The sequence below is a fragment of the Sarcophilus harrisii genome, chromosome 3 (genome assembly GCF_902635505.1).
Source record: "Sarcophilus harrisii chromosome 3, mSarHar1.11, whole genome shotgun sequence".
Taxonomy (NCBI): domain Eukaryota; kingdom Metazoa; phylum Chordata; class Mammalia; order Dasyuromorphia; family Dasyuridae; genus Sarcophilus; species Sarcophilus harrisii.
In genome coordinates, this window is record NC_045428.1 from 269,739,566 (window position 1) to 269,766,142 (window position 26,577).

Below are 26,577 nucleotides of genomic sequence, written 5' to 3' on the forward strand. Positions count from 1 at the left end.
GGTCAGTCATCGCTTGATGATAATATTCATTAAATATTTACAATATGCCAGGCACAATGCTGAGCACTGGGGATACAAAGAAAGGCAAAACATAGCACAGGGAATTCACATTCTAATAGGGAAGACAGCATGCAAATAACCACGTATGTGTAAGTTATATATTGTGTTAAATGAAAGGAAATCTTTGAGGGAATGTCCTAGGAAGGGAACAGAGACTTTGAACTGATTCTTGAAGGTAGCCAGAGAAACTTGGAGGTGGAGGGGGAAAAGGAAGTCCAGTGTTGTGTTTGAGGAACAGCAAGAAGGCCATGTCACTGGATTATAATAGGAGTAAAGTGTAAAATGATGGGAAATGTGGGAAGCCACAATGTTGTAAAGGGCCTTAAAACTCCAGTACAATATTTTATATTTGATCTTAAATGAGATAGTGAGTCACTGGAATTTATTGATTGGGGTGGAATCAATTAAACATTTATTAAGCATCTACTACGTGGAGGCTTTTGAGTGGCTCAGTGAATAGAGCTTTAGACCTGGAATCAGGAAGACCTGATTTCAAATGTAACCTCAAGACACTTAACAGCTGGGTGACCCTGGACAAATCACTTGTTTACTCTATTTGCCATAGTCTACTGGAGAAGGAAATGGTAAACTGTTACTGGAGCAACCTGCTAGTGGCTGCTGGGGATCTAATTCTGTCCAGCAAAATAGATCCTTTCAAGTGAGTGAATGATAATGATACAAGGAGACTGAGAGGCAGTTGCATTCTCTGACTTCTCTCAGTAAAGGCTGTTTTGCAATTCCTTCAAGTGTGTTATGATTTCACAGCTGTGGAGGCTCTTGGAGAACTGACCTGCCCCTTAAGGGTATAGTCCCCTTTAACCCTTTACAGGCTTTCTGGGTTTCACACTTAGACATGGTCCTTAACAGTAAACCACTCTAGGATTTTTGCCAAGAAAATTCAAGGATAGCATTGGTGTGCTGTGGTCCATGGGGTCATGAGGAGTCAGATATGATTGAACAGCAATGTGTGCTAGGCACTGTGCACTCTGGGGATATAAAGAAAGGCAAAAGACTGTTTCTGTCCGTAAGGGGCTTACAATCCAATGGGGAAGTCAACATGCAAACAAATATTTACAAAGCAAGATATATTCAAGATAAATAGAAACTAATTAACAGAGGGAAGGTCCTGATATTAAGAAGGATTGGGGAAAACTTTTAGTAGCTGAATAGAGAATAGTCTGGAGCAAGGAGAGACTTGAGGCAGGGAGACCAACACCATTGGTATCATTTAACATCTTTGTAAAAGGAAAATAATAATACCTATAGTGTTATTATTAGAGAGTTAACATGGCCTAGTGGCTAGAAGGGTGACAGTGGAATCAGATTTAAGTCTTGTCTCTGACACAAATTAGCAAGTGACTTCCCCTTTCAGTTCCCCAGATAAAATTATGAAATTTTCCATATCAAGTGTTCCCTTGTATTTGACATTGCATTGCAATTTTTTTTTTGTTCTCTCACTTTCTATTTTTTTTTTTTTATTATACCTTTTTATTTACAATTATATGCATGGGTAATTTTACAGCATTGACAATTGCCAAACCTTTTGTTCCAATTTTTCCCCTCCTTCCCCCCATCCCCTCCTCCAGATGGCAGGTTGACCAAAACATGTTAAATATGCTAAAGTATAAATTAAATACAATATATGTATATATGGCCTAACAGTTATTTTGCTGTACAAAAAGAATCGGAGTTTGAAATAGTGTACTGTTAGCCTGTGAAGGAAATCAAAAATGCAGGCGGACAAAAATATAGGGATTGGGAATTCTATGTAATAGTTCATAGTTATCTCCCAGAGTTCTTTCGCTTGGTGTAGCTGGTTCAGTTCATTACTGCTCTATTGGAACTGATTTGGTTCATCTCATTGCTGGAGATGGCCATGTCCATCAGAATTGATCATGGTATTGTTGTTGAAGTATACAATGATCTCCTGGTCCTGCTTATTTCACTCAGTAAGTCTCTCTAGGCCTTTCTGAAATCATCCTGCTGGTCATTTCTTACTGAACAATAATATTCCATAATATTCATATATCACAATTTATTCAGCCATTCTCCAGTTGATGGGCACCCACTCAGTTTCCAGTTTCTGGCCACTACAAAAAGGGTTGCCACAAACATTCTTGCACATACAGGCCCCTTTCCCTTCTTTAAGATTTCTTTGGGATATAAGCCTAGTAGAAACACCATTGCATTGAAATTTTAAAAAATACTATTGCTACTACCTACCTCACAATGTAAGAACATGTGAAGGACTTGCCCTCTTTGATCATGGACAAACTTATTGTGCCTGCAGTATGATCACTTGTCAGATAAAGGGGTTAAAGCCAGATGACCTCTGAGATTTCTTCCAACTCCAATTTTATGATTTTGTGTAAATCTTAAAGTGCTTTATAAATGCTGTGTTCTTACTAGGAAACTGACTCCTTACATACACACAGTTATTCATTGCTACTTAACCCCTACTGTAACCTTGCTCTCCCACTAATCTGTTTTCTTACCTGTAAAATGAGTATCATTATAGTTGCCCTTCCTGATTTTGAAGCTAATATGAGAAAATACTCTGGATTTCCTCATCTATAAAATGGAACTAATATTATCTGTCTTACATGGTGGTTGTGAGGATCAAATGAATTAACATGTAAAGCCCTTTCCAAACTATACATTTCTGAATAAATGCTAAATGCTATTATTCTTATTGTTATGATATAGTAGGATACATGAACATGAGGCAAGTCATTTACTTTCTGAGTCTCAGTGCTCTCACCTATAAAATAAAAATAATAATTATTTTCCTTTCTTTATGGATGAGAAATGAGAAATTGTTAGTGAAGGAGATGAGATGAGATCTTTCCAGACAGTTGTGAAAATCGAGTAAGGCTTCATCTACTTCAGAGTCTGAGTAGGCCTGAAGGACTTTGAAGATTGAGTCAAGGGCATACTTAAGTCCCCTTCCTGCTATCCTCCCATGGCATCATTTTCTTCCTATTTCAGTTAAATATGGGCAACTATGTATTTATTGGTCAAGTTCAATTTATTGGGTAGTTCTTGTGTTTAGAATGTAAGATCCTCAGCCAATGAGGATGAGGGTCAGTGATGGGAGGAATTAAAAGTGTTAACCCTGCTCCAGAAGGGGCTTCTTCCCTTCCATTGTGTGTTTGAGAGGTGGGACGCCCTTCTCAGAGAATGTATAATAAACTTTGCTTTGCTTCTAGAGATCTCTCCAGCTTTTTTTTTTTTTTTTTTTTTTTTTTTTTATTAAATGGTGACCCCTCACCATTTCTGAACCACACATTAGTAAAACACTTTGTAAACTTTAAAATGCTGTATACATGTTAGAAATTATTCATTGGCTCTATTGCTGTCTAGTTATCCTGTTTGTATGAAAATCTTTCTCTTACTCCTTCCCCCTTTTAAAAAATGCTTTTAAGATATTTTAGAGTACTTTACGTATTAACCTTATATTTTTACTTTACTTTTAACCAGTAGACCTAAAAACTTTACCTAAAGAGGCTCTATTTTTTTTTCCCTCATAGGGTGGGGTGGCAGAGGGAAGACTGGGAAAGGAGGGGACTCAAGAAACAGGGGAGCTTAGTACATATAAGACAACGGGGAACCTGTTTTGCTGGGGGTGTTGACAATAGTCTTGATTGTATGTTATATGTATGTATGTATCTTGCTTCCTTTCTTTTCAGTGACCATGTGAAAACAATGGAGGAGAGAAAGTTACTTCATAGTCTTTTGCCTAAGAACCAGAAAGATCTGCCTCCAAAGAGGATGAAGGACAGTTATCTTGAAGTCATTTTGCCTCTAGGAACTCAGCCTTTGTTACGGGAGAAATATTTGACAGTATTCAATAGTGTAAGGTAACAGGGTTAGTTTTTATCTGTGGTTGAATTTTAAAAGGAAATGAGTGTACTGTGGTTTCTACTTGTTAAATCCCACTTTTCTTTGTTTCACAGATTTGGCAGGATTCTTGAGGATCTTGACAGCTTAGGAGGTATTAAAGCATGCCAACATTTTTTGTACAGTTGTAATTATTGCTGTTTACTTAGAATTAGGAAACCCTGTGGTTGCAAGGATTCATCGGAAGTTATTTAATCTTTTCCCCTTCCTTCATATGATTCACTTTGTGTGGATGACTCTACAGAATAGAGAGAGACTTGAGACAAGGATACTATCAATGAATTTACAGCCCTATGTATTAAAAAGTTTATTCTTAAACCTTACTCCCTAATTTAGACTTCCACTGAAGACCCTTTAATTCTTTAAATATTTATGAAGTTTGTATATAGGCATTGTTCTAAGTCTTGAGAAAGGAACAGAATAAAAAAGATACAATCTTTAGCTTTAAGAAACTTAGGGGCTTGTCCTAATATGCAGGATATTCTAAAAATTGCTATTATTAGTAATAGTAATAATGATAATAAAAATAAATTATTCTTTTAAGCTATTAAGACTTAAAATTTCATTAAGATTTGGGGGGATACCCTTTTGAGAATTTGAAAGCCATTTTTGGCATAACTCCAGGTTTCCTTTCCTTAAATCTAACAAGCTATTTTCTGTTTAGTTTTTCTTCATTGGCATTGTGGTTCTGATATATCTGACTTTTATCATAATTCTAGAATTTAGCATCTTGACAGTTTTATTTAAGTTAATTGAATTCTTTGAAATCAGTTATTTATGTTTTATATATTTTGTTTTAAAAATACATGTGTTGTGCCTTGAAAAATGTCTGTAAGATAAACATGCTGGACTAACAAGGCTTATCAGCTTTCTGCAAATTAGTAGACTTTGCCTTTATTGATGCTTCTATTTTTAAACCAAGAATTTCTTGAACTGATATCTGTTTGTCTTTGATAAGGGCTCTGAGTGTGCAAAAACAGCATTTGAGCCTTACAAAGTAATACTTTGGGCTTATGGTCTACCCTTTTGTTGCCAAGGCTCGTTGAAATACATTTACACTGTAGTACCCACTAGATATTAGTAAAAACTTCTTAGGAAGATATTAGCAATTGGTAAATCAACCAGTTTAAGATGAAATAGAATATTAATACAATCTACCAAGTGGTTGATCCACAGTTATGATTATCTGCAGATTGAAGAGTTGGATGGGAACTGACCAACTCTATTTAATATTTTGCATAAAGTGGATGTTTGACAAATATTTATTAAATGCACTAAGAATGAAATGCTTAGATAGCAAAGGGGTAGTAGAGAAGCTAAAATATGACAACGATAAAATTAAAGTATTTGCATCATTCATATGAAATACTAAAGAAAAGTTGGGAAAAGATGCAGATTTTGGGATCATTTTTCATAAAATCATGAATCAAAGTTTAGAGACACCTTAGAAAGTATGACATCCTAAATAGCTTGTGTTTTATCCTACAGGTGACAGGGAATCATTGAGGATTGCCTGAGGATGTGTGTACTAGAGAATAAGAGCCAGATTTTGATCAGAAAATTGCTTCATGATTTAATACCTGAGAACCAGGAGCAAAAAAGATCTGGGTAGCTAGGTGGTACAGTAGATAGAGAATCAGCCCTGAAATCAGGAGGACCTGAATTCAAATCTAGCCTCAGATACTTAATGAGCAAGTCATTTAACCCCAGTTGTTTCAGCCCCCCCAAAATGTCATCTCAGCTTGAAATTTTCAACTCCTTTAATTTTCAAAACTTTATAAAATAATAGCAATATAATAGGTTGGAAAGAAGTTTGGACTAGAAACCATGAGTCTATAATTCAAGGACTTTGCCACTACCCAATTATGTGACTTTGCACAAGTCTCTTCTCTTCTTTGACATGTTCTTTCCTTATTGCTAAAATAAGATAGCTGAACCGACTTCTCTAAGGAACTTTTTAGTCAGAACAGCTTATGATTCTAAGATGAGATCAGCACCTTCCATGTCAGATGAAGGCCCAAGACTTTACAGGGTGTTATCTGTCTATGTGTTGTGAGTCAGGGAGCTAAGTATGGAAAAATACTTTTACTCTTCCCTGTCACTAACAAACAAATTCTTTCATTTCTCTTTAGTTCTTATTTGCTATACTCACACTAAAATGGATTCTGTCCAGATGTCCCCGTTCTCTATCGTGACAGCCTTGGTTGACAAAATTGGTAAGTCATGTCATCATTCAATTGAATTCAATTCAATGTCAATAACCAATTGAATATCAAAATATTCAATAAGTGTGGGTTAATTTGAACAAAAACAATTTGCTTTCATATGAAATTTTATTATGCTTCAGTTTATTTCTTCCCAACCTATTAGTATCCCTTTTTAAAGCTAAGATTAGTTCTTCATATATGACTGTTTGGAATTGACTTCAAATTTGATTGTGTCAGTTTTCTAGAAGTTAGTCTGTCTTTCCTCCGTCTGTCTTTCCAGAGCCACTTGGCCTAGTTCTGGAACCGAAGTAAGAGCAGCAAAGCAAAACTTCTCTAGGGGACGTCTTCATCAATTAGTTGCTCGAGTTATATAAAAACTCTTCCAAGTGATATATATATTTTTTTTAAAAAATGAAACTTTTTATGAGAGATCTGAGCATTTAAAAAAATCATAATTTTAGGTTTTGAAGATTTCAGAAATCCAATCTCTTGCTCAACACAGAAATCTCTGCTATAGTGTTTGATGGATGTTTGTGCTTGCACATACTGAATGAAGGCAAGCTTCCTACGTAACAGAGCAACCCATTTCACTTGTATATAGCAGGCAGCTAGGTGGCACACTGGATAGAATCCTGGACCTGAATTCAGGAAGATTTGCATTTAAATCCTGCCATATATTTACCAGATATGTAATCCTGAGCTGGTCACTTAACCTCACTCTGCCTTAGTTTCTTCATTAGTAAAATGGGGCTAATAATAGTACCCATCTTCCAGAGTTGTTGAGAGGATAAAATGAGATATTTGTAAACTTTGCAAACATTAAGCCCTGATATAAATGCTAACTTATAATATTCATATTATTATTTGTTTAAAAATGTTTTTTTCCTTAGGGTAGAGAAAGAATTCTGGATTTGGAATCCAGATTCAAATCATGGCCCTGATATTATATTATATATATTATTAGTTGGGTGACTAATTACATCATTCCCCTTAATCTCCATCTCCCCTTCCATAATAATACTTGCTCTACTCTCCTCATAGGGTTGTTAAGATGAAAGCATTCTATAAAACTTAAAGCAATACATACATGTGAGTTATTACAGATTTCATCTAGATTGTAAAACCCACCCTATCCTTCTCATCTTAGATAATTCTCTTTCATGTCATAATATAGTATATTATTATTATACTGAGTCAAATGCTGCCTTTTGCTGGTATATAATATTTTCTATAAAATATTTAGAGCTCTTAAAGAAATAGTCTTTTCATATAAATGAGGGCAATTAAATTAAATTGAAACCAAATACAAACTAAGAGAAGTAAAAATGTACTCTTTTAGACACAATTGCCTCTGTATTTTTCTGCCTCTTAGTGTAGGGGTTCTTAACCTGGAGTGGGTTTAAGAAAATCCATGAATTAGAAGGGGAAAATGTGATATTTTTTATTTTCACTAAGCTTTGGTTTCATAATCCCATGTATTTTAATTTTGTGCCTTTAAAAACATCTATATGAAAAGAAGTCCTTAAAGGGGTTTCATCAAACTTCTGAAGGCTCCCCTGAAACAAGAGATTAAGAACTTCTGTTCTAGAGAGTTACAAGGAGAAAGGAGTAGGAGAAACCTTATAGCTACAAAAATTTGCTCTTTCTGGTTCTTATACTGAATGTGTAACATACTGTCTCTGGAGACATTGTTCAGACTCCATCTCCTCAAAGGAGAAGCCAGATAGGAGACCTTTTGTAACCTCTGTTTAGTTCATTTTGTTAACAAGTATTTATTAAGCACTAAATCTAAATTTAATCTGGCTTTATTGCCTTCTTCACCTTATTTTCTAAACATTCTGTCTAGTAATTCAGATTAGGGAAAGGGGGGCTGAGATCTATTCAGTGAATTTTTTCATTGTATTTTTTTCAGATTTATGTAAGAAGGTCATAAGTCCAGAATGTGATATTAAGTTCACTGGACATGTGAGCTGGGTTGGAAAGACATCTATGGAAGTCAAGATGCACATGTGTCAGGTGAGCAGCAACTTTGTTTCTGAATTCCTGTTTTATTTGAATTTTGTAAAAAAAAAAAAAAAAAAAAAAGGAAATGGATGGATTATATGACCTCCGAGATTGCTTCCAGCTTCAGATCTGTGAACCTATGATCCTATACTTGCTCTTCTGTCTTTATGAGAGGCCAGATAATTCCTCGTAAAGGAATAAACCATACCCTTCATTACAGCTGCTATCTTGCTAACAGTTTGCTAGTTGGTGATGGGAAGGAATAAGTAAGAATAAAAACTATTCTCACCCTTACTAGGAAAAACAATAAAAAATATACTAATGGTATAGCAATAACATCTTCTTTACATATGTGAGAACTCACATTGTTTAGTGTCTTGTTATCCTTTTGAAATCATGGACGGCAACTTCTTATTAAATAATTTTTTTTCTAGTTCTGCTTGTAAAATTACACAAAACTGAAATATATTAAGAATAAATAAATAGCCATATACTGTAATGTTAAAGTTGACAAAGAGCTTTACATGTGCCTCTTCATTTGATCCTGACATAGCCACCAGTCTCTTCTCCCCATTTCATTTGATTCTAAATATATGGTACAGTGAAGAGAACATTAAAGTCAGGATATAAATGTTTGAATCACAGTTCAGACTCTTATTGACCTGAAGGAAAATTAGTTAATTTCTTTTAACTTTCGATTCATCTGTGGATTGTGTAGTAACTAGTCATTGTAGTGCCTCCTTCACAGAGTAATAAATAAAGTTGAGAAGTAGTTTTTTTATTATAGTAATTGGGAACCACTGGTGTTTTTCTGAGTAATTATTGGAAAAAGAGGAAGAGATTTGATGGTAAGAAATACTCTATAGGGCATAGCTTTTGTGTTTTTATTGCAAGACTTAAGAGAATCTGCAAAATCTATTTTCTGCAAACTAACTTATAAATATATCAGTGGATCTGGAATCTCACTGGTGTGGATTATGATAGAATTAGCATTTTCCTTCTTTCTTCCTACCCACAACATGGGGAAGCTTTACTTAAAAGAAGATAAAACTGCCCCGATTGTCCTACATAGTTGGCCCTGGATTCTCTGATGAAATGAGATATTTGTAAAGTGTTTAGGCACTTAATAAATCCTTGTTCCCTTCCTTCCTGGTCATGTAAAGGCATAAAATGTATCAGTCATATGGAATCTAGATCCCTTGGATTTGATGGATTTCTGAATCCCATTTGAGTAACCCTGCTTTTCTCTGCCCTGCTGACCATAGATGTGTCTGTGTGTGGGGACAAGGAGGACTGTGTCTAAAGGAGCTAAGTTCCCCTATATTCCAGTTGTACATTCTTACCATAGTAGGACAAAATCCATTTTGTGGTAAATGGTCATTGATTTTCAAATATCTCATTATATCTCAGTCTTGAACCTGATTTAAGAGAGAGCTGGTGTTAAAACTGTTCTCATACATGGATGTTCCATTATCAGTGATGGAATATACAATTTGTTTTAAAAACTTTTATAGTTCTTTCCCCCATTTTAACTATTTGTCATATTCCTTCCAGTTTCTTCCTTAAGTGCTCTGCTTCCTTAAATTTATTTGGGTCCCTGGCCAAGCCTTCTGCAAGCTTGTTTTGTAGGCAGTATGACAGGCACATGATTGCCCACTATCTTCCTTTTTAATATGTTAAAAAACAAACAAACAACAAAAAAAACTATGTTCTTAAAATTGGTGTAGCTCTAACCCATTGTATCTCTCTACTTGGCAAAGTGCTCAAGCATTTGGTGATTAATGTGGATTCTTACATTTTAGCATTTTAATGCTTTTTATATAATGCCTTTTGGTTTACAAAGCACTGAATATGTTATATGTTTCAATCTATTTATTTGCACAAATTAAACTTCTTTAGGAGCTGGTAAAGAAACATAAATTTAGGATTGGATGGGACTTCTGAAGCCATTGGGTCCAAATCTCTTATTTTACAGATGAAGAAATTTAGGCCTAGAAAGGTTAAGGGAGTTGTCCGGGGTCATGTAGTTAATAAGTATCTGGGGCAAATTTTGAAGCTGGATCTTATTTACTTTTAAGTCTGGTATTCTATCCCTTGTATCCCTAGCTGATGGTAGTCTATGTCAATATCTGTTCTTTTATCTTTCCATTTTTTAGTATCACCTGCTCATTTAGATGTGTCTCAATAAAGACAGTAAAAGATTCAGCTTCATAAGGTTTATTTGGCCTTATGGCCTATGCTCTATCAAAGTTTATTGATAAGATTAATGTGTTTGTGAAAAAATTTGGAACATTGTATATGAGAGAGTTTTTTTGGTGGGGGGATGGAATTTGTGATTTTGTTAGTATTGAGAATCCCTGGTGATGAAACTCTTTCCACTGATGCAGATTAACACCTGGTGTGTAATTTATAATCTCAGAGAGTTGCCTATACACTGAAAAGTTAAAGAGCTTGCTAGGGTCCCTTAACCAGTATGTCCTAGAAACATAACTTGAATTTAGGTCTTTCTGTCTCTAGGGCTCACCACCCAATATCCCATGTTGCCTGTCAACATGTCAGAGTCGGATAACTAAATAAAAATGAATTAGATGTTCATTGTTTTCAATGATTATTTCTTAAAGCTATAGGACTTGTTTAAAATTGCAGCATTATTTATAACCAATATCTGTTCTATCTGAACTCTTTCCTTTTTTATTTTAGTTACATGATACAGTTTACCATCCTGTCTTGGATGCAACATTTGTAATGGTGGCCCGTGATTCTGAAAACAAAGGGTAATTATTGATCTAGAATTGAAGCTACAATATGTCTCTAGCATTTTTTATTATTTTTGTTCCACAGGAACTAAATTGAATTTCCAAATTAATTGGCTTAGTTATTTCTAGTGGAATTAACTAAGTTAATTTATTTAGTTAAGAAGAAGCTAAATTCCATATTCCCCTTACTTATATACTCCTCCTGCTACTTTTCCCTTAAATTAACTTTAAAATATTTTGGCTATTCTCAAATTTACATATGAGGATATTTATTACCAATTTTTGTTCACCGCAGTAGAGTTAACCACAAATAAAATTTGAGTTTTATCTTGACATCCTTTAGCTGTGTACTAGCTTTGAATAAAATCAGTCAAATTCTTAAAATAAATTGTTAAATGAACAAATAAATACCAAATATTATGCACCTAAGTTAAAACAGAACCTTCATTTTATCCAACTAATGTACGTAGTGTGGGACAATTTATATATATATACACACACAAGGATGTGTGCTACCCGTACCAGACTTTAAAGCATGTCATATTTGTTTGAAAGATAGTGTGGTCTAGTATAACCATTCTCAAACTTTTTTGGTCTAAGGACTCCTTTCCAAGACTTGAAAATTGTTGAAGATCCCAAAGTTGTTGTTCAGGCATTTTTTAGTCATGTCTGATTCTTCATGACCTCATTTGAAGTTTCTTGGCAAAGATGCTGAAGTGATTTGTCATTTTCTTCTCTAATCCTTTTTATAGATGAAGAAAACTGAGGCAGACACAATGAAGTGACTTGCCTAGGATCTTATAGCTAGTAAGTGTCTGATGCCAAATTTGAACTGAGGCCTTCCTGATTTCTGGTCTGGCGCTCTTGCCAATGAGCCATTTAGCTGTCCCTGAAAACTCCAAAGAACTTGTTTATGTATAAGTATATTATCTATATATGTATGTACATATATATATATATATATATATATATATATATATATATAAATACATATTTGTATTTGTCATATTAGACATCAAAACATAATTAAAATGTTTATTGTCATCAACAATGATAACAAACCTATTGACATGTTAACATTCATGACACATTTTTGTGAAAAATAACTTATTTTCCAAAACAAAAATTAGTGAGAAGAGGGGCATTGTTTTACATATTTTTGCAATTGCTTTAAAAGCAATTGCCTGGCTTAATAAAAGACAGCTCCTCACTCCTCTATACTTCTGTATCCAATTTAATCTGGTTACCTACATGTGTAATTTTAAAAGGCAAGAGTATCTTAATAGGAAAATAATATTTTAGTACTGCTAAAAAATGTTTTTGACCCTGAGAACCCTCTAAATGGGTCTCAGTGATCCTCAGAGATCTGAAGATTACACTTTGAGAAGTGAAAGAGAGGGTTTCAGAGTCATGGAGACATGGGGTTTGACCCTGATCTGTGTAGTAAACAGTCAAGTCACTTTTAACTTCTCAGGACTCTAGGCAATATATAAATGACAGACACATGGTAGAAGGAGTTTCTTCACCTGGAGTTCATTGTACTAGTGAGATGCCAAGTTAGTACCTGTCCCTGTCCATACTTGATTGCCTCCAAATGACTCCTGTCAGACAAGATCCTCTTTTTCTCAGTCCCTATTTCCATTATGGCAGAGGGAAATCTAGATTCAAACTCTGATTCTGACTAGTCACAAGAAAGTCACATCTCCTGGCAGTTCTCTAAGACTACAAGAGACAGACAAGTTGCAAGTCTCAATCAGTTGGAAAACATTTCCATGGCAGAACAGATCTGCATATTGTTGAAATCATAGTACTGGATCAGAAGTTTATTTATTTTTCTTTCCTCTTCAGGCCAGCTTTTATAAATCCACTAATACTTGAAAGTCCAGAGGAAGAGGAACTCTTCAAGCAAGGAGAATGTATGTCACTTTGTATATAATGACCAAAGAAAACATACTAAATAGAATCCTGGGAAGCTTTTAAGATTGTTTACTGAAACTATGTACAAATCAAATGTTCTCTTCATGTGGGATGCTGTTAATTTTTCAGGTTTGCTTTTTAAGAGTCTCTGAAGAGGCTTTGAGTCTCTTTGAGTCTCTCAAAGTCTCACCCACTTTGGCCAGAGATTTGGATTGAATTGTATATCCCAAACCAGAATGAACAGTGTTAATTTGTGGAATTCCTAATTCAAATGCTACTAAATTTTTACTGATTTATAAACTAAGCTAAAGTGTCCCTCCTACCCCCGGACTATTTAATATATTTTAATGAATTTATCAAAGTTATTGAATATCTTCTGAGTTGGGAGGCATGAAAGGCAACAAAAATATGACTATAGTACATCATTCTGCTTTCTAGGATACTGAAGTCAAGTGGGTGGAGAGAGGGGAGATTGGGAGGTGGGAAAGAAACAAAGATACAAACAGTACAAAACAGAATATGACAGTGAATGAGAGATACTAAGGTCTGTGGGCTATCAGAGGTAAGGAAGATTGCTTTGGCTAAGAGAAGCTGAGAAGGTTACTTAGAAGAAATGGTAATTGATCCAGGCCCCTTTTGCATGAAATTACCCATGTAATGCTTTTAGATAAATGAAGCATTACTGTACTTCATGTGAAAGTATACTTTAGTGGGGAAAAGATAATTCTGTTTCTTTTCCTATAAAGAATTAATAAATCAAGGGTAGCAAAATGGATAGAGCACTGGCCCTGGAGTTAGGAGGACCTAAGTTTAAATGTGACCTCAGACATTTACTAGATGTGTGACCCTGGATAAGTTACTTAACCCCAATTGCTTCCTTAAAAAAAGAAATAATAAATTCATTTTAAAAATAAACTTTATTTTCTATACTTCCTTAAACTACCTAGAATCTAGAATATAGCACAAATATCAATGCTATTGAAGCTGTATTTATTTGCATTCAACTTTTACTCTTGATACTTCATAATGCTGTAAGGATGTAGATATTTAGGGAAACAAGATCATGTTAGCTGCAAATTATTGAAAGTATAGCATAGAATTCTTGCATATTGCTTGCTACTTTAACTGTGGTGCATTATGAGCTTTTTGAATTTCCTATTTAGAGAGACAAAATTATATTAGTTGCAAGTAATTGAAAGAGTATAGTATAGACTTTTTGAGTACTGCTTACTATTTTAACTGTAGTGAGGTTTTTGAATTTTCTTTTTTCTAGTGAATAAAGGGAAGAGGATTGTCTCCAGCACTGCATCCTTATTGAAGATGGCTCCCACTACAGAAGAAAGAAATGCAGTTCATGACATGTTCCTTAACACACTGGACCCGAGGCAAGTTGCAGCAGACCATAAGAGGGAGAGTAGCTTTTGAATATGGGATTTTTTGGGATGACCTAAATTTAATGCATTTCAAAATGGCATATACATTTTAAAATGACTCATAGCATTGAGTTGTTCTGCAATGCCTTGTGGTATAATGGAATCTTAAAGACTAGGTTAATGGCACACAAACATTGACAGGGACAGAGTTTCTTTCTAGGAACTGGGATGTCAACATATATGTGGTTCAGGAATCACTGTATATATGTTTGAAGAATCCCATCACCAGAAGATTGACCACCAGGGGATGAATTTTTTTCATCCATAGCTATTCATGAAACTTTTTATATGGGTATGCATTGATAAAGGCAGCATCTTCACTAATGAAATCTCAGGCCCTTGAAGAATTGGAGTATCTCTGAAGCTACGTATTTTTCCACTTTGTGTAGTGAAAATACAACTATATGATAAGAAGTGTATCTGCATCTTGTGTGTAGCTCTTGGGGTACCCCAAACCATACTTGATTCAAGAATACAATGATTTTAGGGTCACCAGTAAGATAATGTTTCCTTATCTCTCACTGTCATCTCGAGAATAGAAAAGTTTTAGACCCAGATTCTGAAAGGCAAAGGAACTTGGAATACAGCCAAGAATAAACTACCTTGATAAACTGAGTATTATATTTCAGGAAAATATGGACATTCAATGAAACAGATGAATTTCATTTATTTCTGATGAAAAGACCAGAGCTGAACAAAAAATTTTACCTCCAAATATAGAACTCAATAGAAGCATAAAAAGATAAAATAAAAGAACTCTTGAGAACTATATCTCTAATATGGGTATACATAGAGAGTGCAGGTATAATTTGATTTTACTGTTATAATACAAAAAAGAAACTAGAGGTGAAAGAAGATTATACTAGGAAAAAAGAGGAAAATGGAGATAAAATGAGGGAAATTACATCTCATGAAGAGGCAAGGAAACCCTATTATAATTGAGAGAAAGACGGGAAAGTGATAACATTGTATGAATCTTGCTCTCATCAGATTTGGCTCAAAGAGAGAATATTAGACATATTTGGTTTCACAGAGAAACTGGAAATGGGAGGGGGAAAGGAAAAGGAAAGAGAAAGGCTAATAGAAGGGAAAACAGAAATATTAGGGAAAAGGTATAAGAAAGGGGGAAGGGCTATAAGGGGGAAGACTGCTTGAGGCAAATAGTTGTCAGAAGCAAAATACTGGGGAGGAGGGAAAGGGGGAAAGGAAAGAGAAAAGCATAATCTGGGGTAAATAAGGTGGCAGGAAATACAAAATTAGTCGTTTTAACTGTGAATGTGAATGGGGTAAACTTTCCCATAAAGTAGAAGCAGATAGCAGACTGGATTAAAAGCCAGAATCCTATAGTATGTTGTTTACAAGAAACACATTTAAAGCAGAGTGATACAGAGTAAAGGTAAAAGAATGGAACAGAATCTATTATGCTTCAGGTAAAGTAAAAAAAAAAAAAGCAGGGGTAGTCATCCTGATCTCAGATCAAGCAAAAGCAAAAATAGACCTAATTAAAAGAGATAAGGAAGGAAAGTATGTCTTGCTAAAGAAGAAATAGCAAAACTATATTAGTGGAGGACCTCAACCTTGCTCTTTCAGAACCAGATAAATCACACCACAAAATAAATAAGAAAGATGTTAAAGAGATAAAAAGAATATTAGAAAAGTTAGGTATGACAAGTTTTCGGAGAAAATTGAATGGAGACAGAAAGGGGTATACTTTTTTCTTGGCAGTTCATGGAACCTATATAAAAATTGACCATATATTAGGGCATAAAGACCTCAAAATCAAATGCAGAAAGGCAGAAATAATAAATGCATTTTTTTTCAGATCACGATGGAATAAAAATTGTATTCAATAAAAGACCAGGAGAAAATAGACCAAAAATTAATTGGAAACTAAATAATCTCACCCTAAAGAATGAATGGGTGAAACAGCAAACTATAGATGCAATAATTTCATCCAAGAGAGTGACATACCAAAATTTGTGGGATGTAACCAAAGTGGGAATAAAAGGAAATTTTATATCTCTAGATGCCTACTTGCATAAAATAGAGAAATTAAAATAAAATTAAAATAGAGAAAGACAAGATCAATGAATTGGGCTTGCAACTTAAAAAGATAGAAGAAGAACAAATTTAAAAAATCCCAATTAAATACCAAACTTGAAATTCTAAAAATAAGAGGGGAGATTAATAAAACTGATTGTACAAAAACTATCGAATTAATAAATAAAACTAAGAGTTGGTTTTAGAAAAAAAAAAAAAAACTAAAAAATAGATAAACTTTTAGTTAATTTGATTAGAAAAAGGAAAGAAGAAAATCAAATTGCTAATCTCAAAAATGAAAAGGGAAAACTTTCCACCAATGAAGAGGAAATTAGAGCAATAATTAGGAATTATTTTGCCCAACTTTATGTCAATATATTTGATAACCTAAGTGAAATGGAGGAATACCTGCAAAAATATAGATTGCCCAGATTAACAGAAGAGGAAATAAATTACTTAAATAATTCCATTTTAGAAAAAGAAATAGAACAAGCTATTAATCAATTCCCTTAGAAAAAATCTTCAGGGCCAGATGGATTTACAGGTGAATTCTATCAGACATTTAAAGAACAATTAACTCCAATACTGTACAAACTATTTGAAAAAAATAGGGAAAGAAGGACTTCTACCAAATTCTTTTTATGACACAGTCATGTACTAATACCTAAATCAGGCAGGATGAAAACAGAAAAAGAAAATTATTGACCAATTTGCCTAATGAATATTGATGCAAAAATCTTAAATAAAATATTAGCAAAAAGATTAAAAAAAAGTCATTCCCATGATAATACACCATGATCAAGTAGGATTTATACCAGGAATGCAGGTATGGTTCAATATTAGGAAAACTATTAGCATAATTGACTATATCAATAACCAAAATAACAAAAACCATATGATTATCTCAATAGATACAGGAAAAGTATTTGATAAAATCCAATTTGATAACATCAGTTCCTATTAAAAACACTTGAGAGAGTACAGGAATAAATGGACTTTTCCTTAAAATGATCAGTAGCCTCTATTTAAAACCATCAGCAAGCATCATATGTAATGGGGACAAATTAGAACCATTCCCAATAAGATCAGGGGTGAAACAAAAGTTGTTCACTATCACCATTACTGTTCAAGATTGTATTGGGAATGTTAGTTTTGGCAATAAGAGAAGAAAAAGAGATTAAAGGAATTAGAGTAGGTAATGAGGAAACAAAATTATCACTCTCTGCAGATAATATGATGATATACATAGAAAACTCTAAATAATCAACTAAAAAACTACTAGAAACGGTCCAGAATTTTAGCAAAGTTGCAGGATACAAAATAAATTCATATAAATCATCAGCATTTTTATATATCACCAACAAAATCCAGCAGCAAGAGATACAAAGAAAAATTCCATTTAAAATAATTGTTGACATTATAAAATATTTGGGAGTCTACTTTGATAATATATTTGGGAGTCTATCTGCCAAGACAAAGTCAGGAAATATATGAACACAACTATAAAACACTTTCGACACAAATAAAGTCAGATCTAAACAATTAGAAAAATATCAAGTGCTCTTGGATAGGCTGAGCAAATATAATAAAAATGACAATACTACCTAAATCAATCTACTTATTTAGTGCTATACCAATCAAACTCCCAAGAAATTATTTTACATATCTAGAAAAAAAACAATAAGAAAATTCATCTGGAAGAACAAAAGCTCAAGAATTTCAAGGGAATTAATGAAAAAAAAAATACTAATGAAGGTGGCCTAGCTGTACCAAATCTAAAACTATATCTATTAGACAGTCATTCAACAAGCATTTATCCTATACTTACTATCTGATAGGCACCATAGCAAGCATCAGAAATAAAAATATAAAAAAAGAAGAAAAACTATATTATAAAGCAGCAGCCATCAAAATCATTTGGTATTGGCTAAGAAATAGAATAGTCAGTCAATGGACTAGGTTAGGTTCACAGGACAAAATAGTCAATGAATATGGTAATCTATTGTTTGACAAACCCAAAGGCCCCAGCTTTTTGGAATAAGAAGCGCTTATTTATCACTATTTGACAAAAATTGCTGGGAAAATTGGAAACTAGTAGGGCAGAAACTAGGCATTGACCCACACCTAACACCATGTACCAAGATAAGGTCATAATTGGTTCATGATCTAGACAAAGAATGACATTATAAACAAATTAGAAGAACATAGGATGGTTTATCTCTCAGATCTGTGGAGAAGAAAGGAATTTGTGACCGAAGAAGAACTGAAGATCATTATGGATCACAAAATAGATAATTTTGATTATATTAAGTTAAAAAGGTTTTATACAAACAAAACTAATGCAGGCAAGATTAGAAGGGAAGCAATAAACTGGGAAAACATTTTTACATTCAAGGGTTCTGATAAAGGCCTCATTTCTAAAATATATAGAGAATTGACTGTAATTTTTAGAATTCAAGCCATTCTCCAATTGATAAATGGTCAAAAGATTTGAACAGACAATTTTCAGATGAAGAAATTGAAACCGTTTCTAGTCATATGAAAAGGTGTTCTAAATCACTATTGATCAGAAAAATGCAAATTAAGACAACTCTGAGATACCACTACACACCTGTCAAATTGGCTTAGATATTAGGAAAAGATAATGATGAATGTTGGAGGGTCTGTGAGAAAACTGGGATACTAATACATTGTTGGTGGAACTATGAACAGATCCAGCCATTCTGAAGAGCAATTTGGAACTATGCCCAAAGAGTTGTCAAATGTGCATATCCTTTGATCCAGCAGTGTTTCTATTGGGATTATATCCCATAGAGATCTTAAAGGAGGGAAAAGGACCTATGTGTGCAAAAATGTTTGTGGTAGCCCTTTTTGTAGTGGCAAGAAACTGGAAATTGAATGGATGCCCATCAATTGGAGAATGGCTGAATAAGTTATGATATGTGAATGTTATAGAACATTATTGTTCTATAAGAAATGATCAGCAGGATAATTTCAATGGTATTTGGAGAGACTTACATGAACTGATGCTAAGTGAAATGAGCATGACCAGGAAATCATTGTATACAGCAGTAACAAAATTATATGATGATGGACGTGGCTGTCTTCAACAATAAGATGATTTAGTCAAGTTCCAATGGTCTTGTGATGAAGAGAGCCATCTACACCCAGAGAGAGGACTGTGTGAACTGAGTGTGGTTCACAACATAGCATTTTCACTCTTTTTGTTGTTATTTGTTTGCATCTTATTTTCTTTCTCATTTTTTTCTAGTTTGATTTTTCTTGTATAGCAAGATGATTGTTTAAATATGTATGCATATATTGGATTTTAACATTCTGCCACCATGTTTAATAAATATTGGACTACTTGCCATTTAGGGGAAGAAATGGAAGAAGGGGGGCGGGAATTGGAACAAAAGGTTTTGCAAGGATTAATGTTGAAGAATTTTCTATGCATATGTTTTGAAAAATAAAAAGCTTTAATAAAAAAAGAAACAGAAAAAATAAAATTCTTATACTGAAATAATTGAACAAATCTTAATTTGCACAGGAGTATAAGTTTTCAAAGTCGAATTTTGCCTCCTGATTCAGTATGGATGGAAGATACAAAATTGAAGAGCCTACACATATGCCATCCTGAGGTATTGTAATTGTTTTGGTCTATGCTTATATATTAGGAAGAAAAATAGTCAATAAATAGAATGCCTGCTGATGAGTGATTCACCTGTATCTGTGAATTCTGAGAGTCTTCCTTTAGGCTCAATTCCTTCCCCTTAATACAGTTCTTTCTTTGATTTATGTTGTTACATATAAATTTGTGTTTTTTAAACACAGGAACGGAACATTTTCAATAGAATCTTTGGAGGCTTCCTTATGAGAAAAGCATTTGAACTTGGTTGGGCTACTGCTTGTAATTTTGTGTAAGTTGTGATGTATATATTGATAATACTTCTAAATATTTGGGTGAGGTCTAAATGTGTTTTTCCCCTAAATAAAGAAAGATTACATGTTTGAATTGAGTTTTATTTAAGAAAAGTATCTCTGTTCTCATTTTTTAGACCTGTTGAAAAGAAGGTGATTTTTGAGATGGATTTGGAGTCAAGTGTGACTCTCCTTGCCTTTCCAACTTGATGATAATTCTTTTTCTTAAAATTGATTCTTGTTTAATATTGAGTCTACTTCGTATAAAGAAGAATGTATGGGAAAAGTACTTATTAAAGTACTTAAAGCTAAGCTCTGGAAATAGAAATATAAAAACAAAGATAGCCTTTATCTTAATAAAGCTTACATTCTAATAGGGAAATCAGCACATATGGGAAAAGTGTGACCCTAAGTGGGGCACTTTGGTCCTCAAAGCTATGAGGATGGTGAGTGGGACTTTATGGGAGTAGAACTAAGGAAGAGTTGATTTTAATCATGATCGCAAATTTGGAGAGTAAGGGAGTTTGAGTTGGAAGGAGTACACATTAGGATGCAAGTTAGTTGGTGAGATTGTCAGCAAGATGATCAGACAGTAAGGAAAGGAATGAAGCATTTACTAGAGTTTTCCTAAAATAATGGGCCAGAAAAGGTCATCACAATCAAGACATTGAGATATCAGGACCAAAGAGAAATAGTAATAATCTTTATTCTGTATAGATCCTTGAAACACAATTCTTTTTTCCATCAATAGGGGTACCAGACCTTTTCTAGTTGCTGTAGATGATATTATGTTTCAGAGCCCTGTTGAAATTGGATCACTGTTATTCCTTTCTTCCCAGGTAGGTGTGAAATGAGAAATTAAATAATATTTTCTATCTATATCTATATATTTAGAAATAGTAAAAATAATTTGAGGAAGGAGAAATTGCTAATAGAATGGGAAAGGAAGGACAAAAAAACCATTTCTTTATCTTAGGGTTTTTTTCCCTCTTATAACTGCCTTTTTTTTTTTTTTTTTTTTCATTTTTAGTAATGTGGTTGACTAAGTTATTCTTTCTTTTTAAAAATACTCTCTTAGGTTTGTTTTACTGAAAAGAACCACATTCAAGTTAGAGTACACAGTGAAGTTTCTTTTCCTGGTTCTAAAGAACACAAGACTACCAATGTCTTCCATTTCACATTTTTTGTTGAAAAAGATGTGCCATTGGTGATTCCCAAAACTTATGGAGGTAAGCAACAATGGTGGTGTTTTTAAGGATGTTGTTATAAATATAACAAATATAACTAATCTTCTATCTAGCAAATGATCAAGGAGCTTACATTGAAATAGGGGAATAGAACAAGTTTATCTTCCCCTTCATTTTCTAACTTATGAGATGGATGACAGATTGGAGCTAAGGGATATTCTGAGTAGTAGTCTTCCATCTAGCAAGTGATTGTCAGAGAAGCCTCTTTAGAAGATTTTGGTGGTATATCACTGTCATTTGCTTACTTGTTTTCTACTACCTGTTCGTGTCCTGATTTGCTGAGATGTATGTGGTAAGTTTCTCAAGTAACAATCTTTCTTTCGTTTCAGATTCCATGTTATATTTAGATGGTCAGCGACATTTCATGTCTACAATGCATCAAAAAACGGTTGGAAAAAATATTATCCAGTGACACCCTAAAAAATGCAACCTTTTGGAAATTAAGGATGAGAGAGCATTTAAGGAGGGTAGGAAAAGAGTTGTGAGACTAAAAAAGCATTCTTGTCTTCCTGGAGAAGGATCACCTGTAAGAACTTCCAGAAAAGAGGTTTTTGATTAAAAAAAAACCCTTCTTAATCTAAATTATGTTCATAACTTAATTCAGTACTATATTGCTTCTGTTTTCTTCTCTGCCAAAGAAGCAGAACAAGATGATTTTTTCTAAATACTTGTGACATTATTTTGGTTGCACATGTATTACAATATCACCATTAAAAATTCAGTCTAATCATTTTACCATTTGTTAAACCTTTGTTGCATTGTCCCTGTTTTTTATCTAGAATTCTGTTGACGTTTTTTTCTTTTTTTTTGTTCTTCTTTTGTTCTTCCCACCCCAGGCAGCTTGGCAGTACTGGAATACCTTGAGTTCAAATCCTAGCTCTGACATTTAGCAACTTGTATGACTCTGGACTAGTCACTTAATTTCTCTGTGGCTCAGTTTCCTTCTCTGTAACATGGGGGTAATAACAGTGCCTTTGTCAGGGTTATTGTTAGAATTTTATTATTATATTGTAGGAAATTGAAAGACTCTCTCCCTACTTCACTTTTTGTAACTCTTAGCTCCCTATAAGGCTCTGTTCAGTTGTCATCTTCAAGAAGCCTTTCTGGATTTTCCCAATTATTATTTCCATGCTCATATCAAACACTGTATTTATTTTGTATATATTTTGTATTTATTTTGAAAAGTCATCCTGTTTTCTTATTAAGATATAAATTCTTTGAGGACAGAGACCGTCTCACTTCTGCCTCTTTTATTCCTAGTCCATGGGACTTAATAAGTAGTTGTTAATTGTTGGGGCAAGAACAGATTTTAGATGTAGCTGGAATGTGGAAGATTTGGGACTAGAATCAAGTGTTTCCTAATTCAGCCTCTGGGTTCTTTCTACCAATCTCTACTGCCTTGCTGCTAAGTCCTACTTGTCTGTCCTACTGTTTGTAGGATATATATACCCTTTGGATTCAGAGGACATGGATTCAAATGCTGCCTTTGATACTAAGGACATGTTCAGCCTTTGGCAAACCCACTTTGCTTCCAAGAATTTCCCCCCTTCCAATCCAACCTTCTAGGCACATAGTGAACATTTCATAACTTGGATTAAATTAATGAATGCAAAAAAACATGTTTAGTGAGTCTGATCATAATAGATCCTAAGGGGAATGTGGAGGTGGTAAATAAGAAATAACACCGGAAAGGTATCCGTCCAAACCAAATTACAGAATACTATCTAAGGCTGTTCTAGTCTTTGCTCTGCCTCCTTCAGCCCCCAATACCTTCCCTTTCTTGGCTCTTGAATCTTCCAATCTGCTCTCTATTCTTCTTCACAATTTATTATTCACACTGAATTTCCCAGACTTTTCCTCCCTCTTTGCACTTTTCTGAAATTCAGAAATCAATTTATACTTTTTTTTTTTTACCCCCAAAGGAGTAATTGCACTGCTTTGCTTACTGACTCTGTTCTGGGTACACACCCTCTCTAGCTACAACTTGCCTTGGTCAAAAAACTATTTGTCCACTTACGGATATTAGCCATTCAATTATTTCTGTCTTAGCTTAGATTTTGAGGCTTACACAAGTTTCTTCTGTCTTCAGATTCATAATCAGGCCTAACCTAAATTAGGTTGATCAGAATTCCCAAGTCTCTATGCTCTTGTATAAATTGTTCTCCATCTGATAACTCTGCAACAGTTCATAGAGGTTTCCAATTTCAAAATTTTTAGTATAATTGATGGGGGTGAACCCTGAAACTGTCCCCCTTGACTTTTGGAGGGAAGTCATGGGGGTGAGCTCTGAAACTCTCCTGACAGAGACTCATCCTTCAAGGCAGTTAAGTGGTTTTATTAAGATTAGCCCAGGACCACTCCCAGTAGCTTGAACTACCAGTTATTGAGTGGCTTGAAACTCCTAAGGACTTTCTTTTCAACTGGAACTCTAGGGCTGGGGACAGTGACAACAATGAAGGAATCTCATTCAATGGAAGCCCTACCCCCAGACTGCCAATAAAAAGACAACTCTGAACCCCAAATCTTTGCAGAAGTCTAAAGCAGGATTAGGCCTTGCCAAGGAACCTCTCTCCTTGGCACAGCTGCCTGACAGGACTTTTGCCCACTGTGAAGATACCCTCTTCTCAGTGATAATAACCTTTATTTCTCTAACAGGACCTCTTGCCACGAAGAAGTCTGTCTTCCTAGCAAAGCTGGCTTCTCAGCCAACAATAAACCTCCCTTTTGCCATTCAGGCTTTTTAGATTTGTGAATTCTTTCATGTTGGACCTGTGTGTCGAGGGGATTCCCACCCCAATTCTCACAACTCTCTGCACTGCCATTAACTGCATCATAGTGGAATTCATATCACAATTTGTTTAGCTATTTTTTGTTAGAACAAATGCTTAATTTCTAATTTTTGGCTACCACTAAAAGAATTGCTATAAATATCTTTTACACATATGTGGTCTTTCTCTTTCCTTGATTTTTTTTTGGTGTAGACTTAGTAGTAATCTAGTTGGGTCAAAAGGTATGTACAGTTTAGTAACTTTTGAAACATAGAGTTATCTGCAAAAAGCATTAGTTCCTGACACATAATCTATGCTATATTAATGTTTATTCCTTGCCCATTCTCATAGTTTCAAACTGCTTTCTAGAATGGCAGGACCAATTTACAGTCTTGTGAAGAAAACACAAATGTGCCTCTTTCTCCCCAACACCTTCACACCTGTTCTTTTCCTTTCAAAAACAGCTTTGATAGATGTGTTGGGGAGTGGTGGTGGTGGTGTGGTGATGGAGGGGAAATGATAACACTAGGAAGAAGAGGTGGAAAATGAAGTGGATGAAAAAAGTAATCACTAAGATAAATTGAGATGACTTGATTTGAAGGTTCTTGGAACTAAATGTCATCTGAATGAAAGCAATTGAGCATACAAATAATACTCCCTGTATTCTTACAGGTCTCTGGCCATGAAGCCAGGCAACCCAGTTGCCTGTATTAGTTCTCAGGGGTATTCCTAGTCAGCTACAGAATCCCTGTTGCCACAGCAAATTACAGTTCTAGTCTTTGCTCTCTCTAGCTGTGTGATGAGACCCTCACCTTTCTGGGCCTTTGTTTTCCCTACTCGCCTTACTTGGATCCTCAGCTGTCATCTCTAAATTGGAGCTCAGGTTTTTCAAAGTCCTAGTGTCCCAAAAGAAGCTTGAGGCAGCCTTAAGACTTGGGACACCCTGCATATGAATTTTAGTAAGACATTGCCAGATGTTTTTCATGAAATACTTGTAGACAAGATGGAAGGATGTTTAATAGATAATAGTTCAGGTTCTCTGATTGAAATTGAGTGGTTTGAGTTTTGCTTCCCTTTTCTTGCCCTTGCTTACTTGTACAACAAAGTACACAAAGGCCAATAAATTGACTTCTGTGTACATAGTAGCAATAGATCTGGCAAATCTACAAACTATGTTATTAGTCACTGAAAAATGAAGTAGCCTCTGGGTGATACTAAATGTGCTTTGGGGATTGCTGTAATCCAAGGAATGGCCATATCTATTACTGTAACCAATTGGGGACTAATGGGCCTAGCGAAAAATATTCCTTCTCCTTCAATTCCTAGTTATAAGGTATCCATCCATGACATAAAAAGACATTTTTTCAGTGGTTAATCTCTGGTGATATATGTATATATTTTGTATATTCTACACATAAATTTGTAATGAACATACTGTCCTTCCCATTAGAAAGTAAACTTTGTGAAGACAGACTTTCATGATTATCTTCAAGCCCTATTGGTTATCATAATGTCAGGCACTTTTGTAGAAATTTATGAAATATATTCATAAGCCTTTTATTTTTCAAATTTGAGTTCAAGACAGTTTTATAGATAATCATAAATGTACTTAAGATCAGAGGATCATGTTTAAAGCTTGAAGGTTACACCTAATCCAATCCACTTATTTTACAGATGAGAAAAATTGGGGATTAAGGAATTTAAATGATTGTCTTCTAGATAAGCAGGATAAAAGGATACTTGAATTTAAATCTGACCTTGGATTCTTACCAGCTGTGTTATGCTAAGCAAGTCACTCAATCTCAGGTAATTTCCTCATCTTTCAAATGAGGATAACAATTGTTCCTTCCTTCTTCCTCCCTCCCCTCCCTCCCTCCTTCCCTTCCCCTTCCCTTTCCCTTTCTCTGTCCACATAGGGAATCTTACCTTTACCTACACATGCTCTTAAAAGTTTTTTCTTTTGGACCACTGAACCCTCCTAATAGGCCCCAGGCCAAGCCACATTTGATCAAATTTTGGGTCCTGATTGACTCAGATGAATGTAAAAAGTGATCATTTCTGCTTTGGCCAAAAACCCTAAGAGTATTCCCCTCCCTGATTTATTTAGATTTTTTTTTTTTTTTTGACTTGTTAAAAGAGTTTCTTTGCCTCAAAAGCCACCTAGCTTTAGTCAAACTAGTAATACTTTAATCTGCATTCAAACTCCATGCTTTTTTCTCCAGGTGTGGATATCATTTTCCATCATGAGTCTTTTAGAATTATCTTTGATCTGTGTTTTGCTTAAAAGAGCCAAGTCTATCATAGTTGATCATCACAGTGTTGCT

At 34.5% G+C, this 26,577-nt stretch overlaps 1 protein-coding gene across 1 annotated transcript in view; it reads left to right on the forward strand.

Annotated features, from left to right (window-relative positions):
• ACOT9 (acyl-CoA thioesterase 9) overlaps positions 1-22,220 on the forward strand; it is a 31,470-nt gene extending 9,250 nt beyond the window's left edge. The window contains 13 exon segments of the mRNA XM_012544453.3: positions 3,750-3,920; positions 4,017-4,054; positions 6,093-6,176; positions 8,080-8,183; positions 10,872-10,945; positions 12,776-12,843; positions 14,118-14,229; positions 19,868-19,958; positions 20,152-20,237; positions 20,990-21,077; positions 21,317-21,467; positions 21,815-21,859; positions 21,862-22,220. Of these exon segments, the coding sequence (XP_012399907.2) occupies positions 3,750-3,920; positions 4,017-4,054; positions 6,093-6,176; positions 8,080-8,183; positions 10,872-10,945; positions 12,776-12,843; positions 14,118-14,229; positions 19,868-19,958; positions 20,152-20,237; positions 20,990-21,077; positions 21,317-21,467; positions 21,815-21,859; positions 21,862-21,905 (1,156 nt within the window). The 3' untranslated portion in view covers positions 21,906-22,220.
• The last annotated feature ends 4,357 nt before the right edge of the window (positions 22,221-26,577 follow it).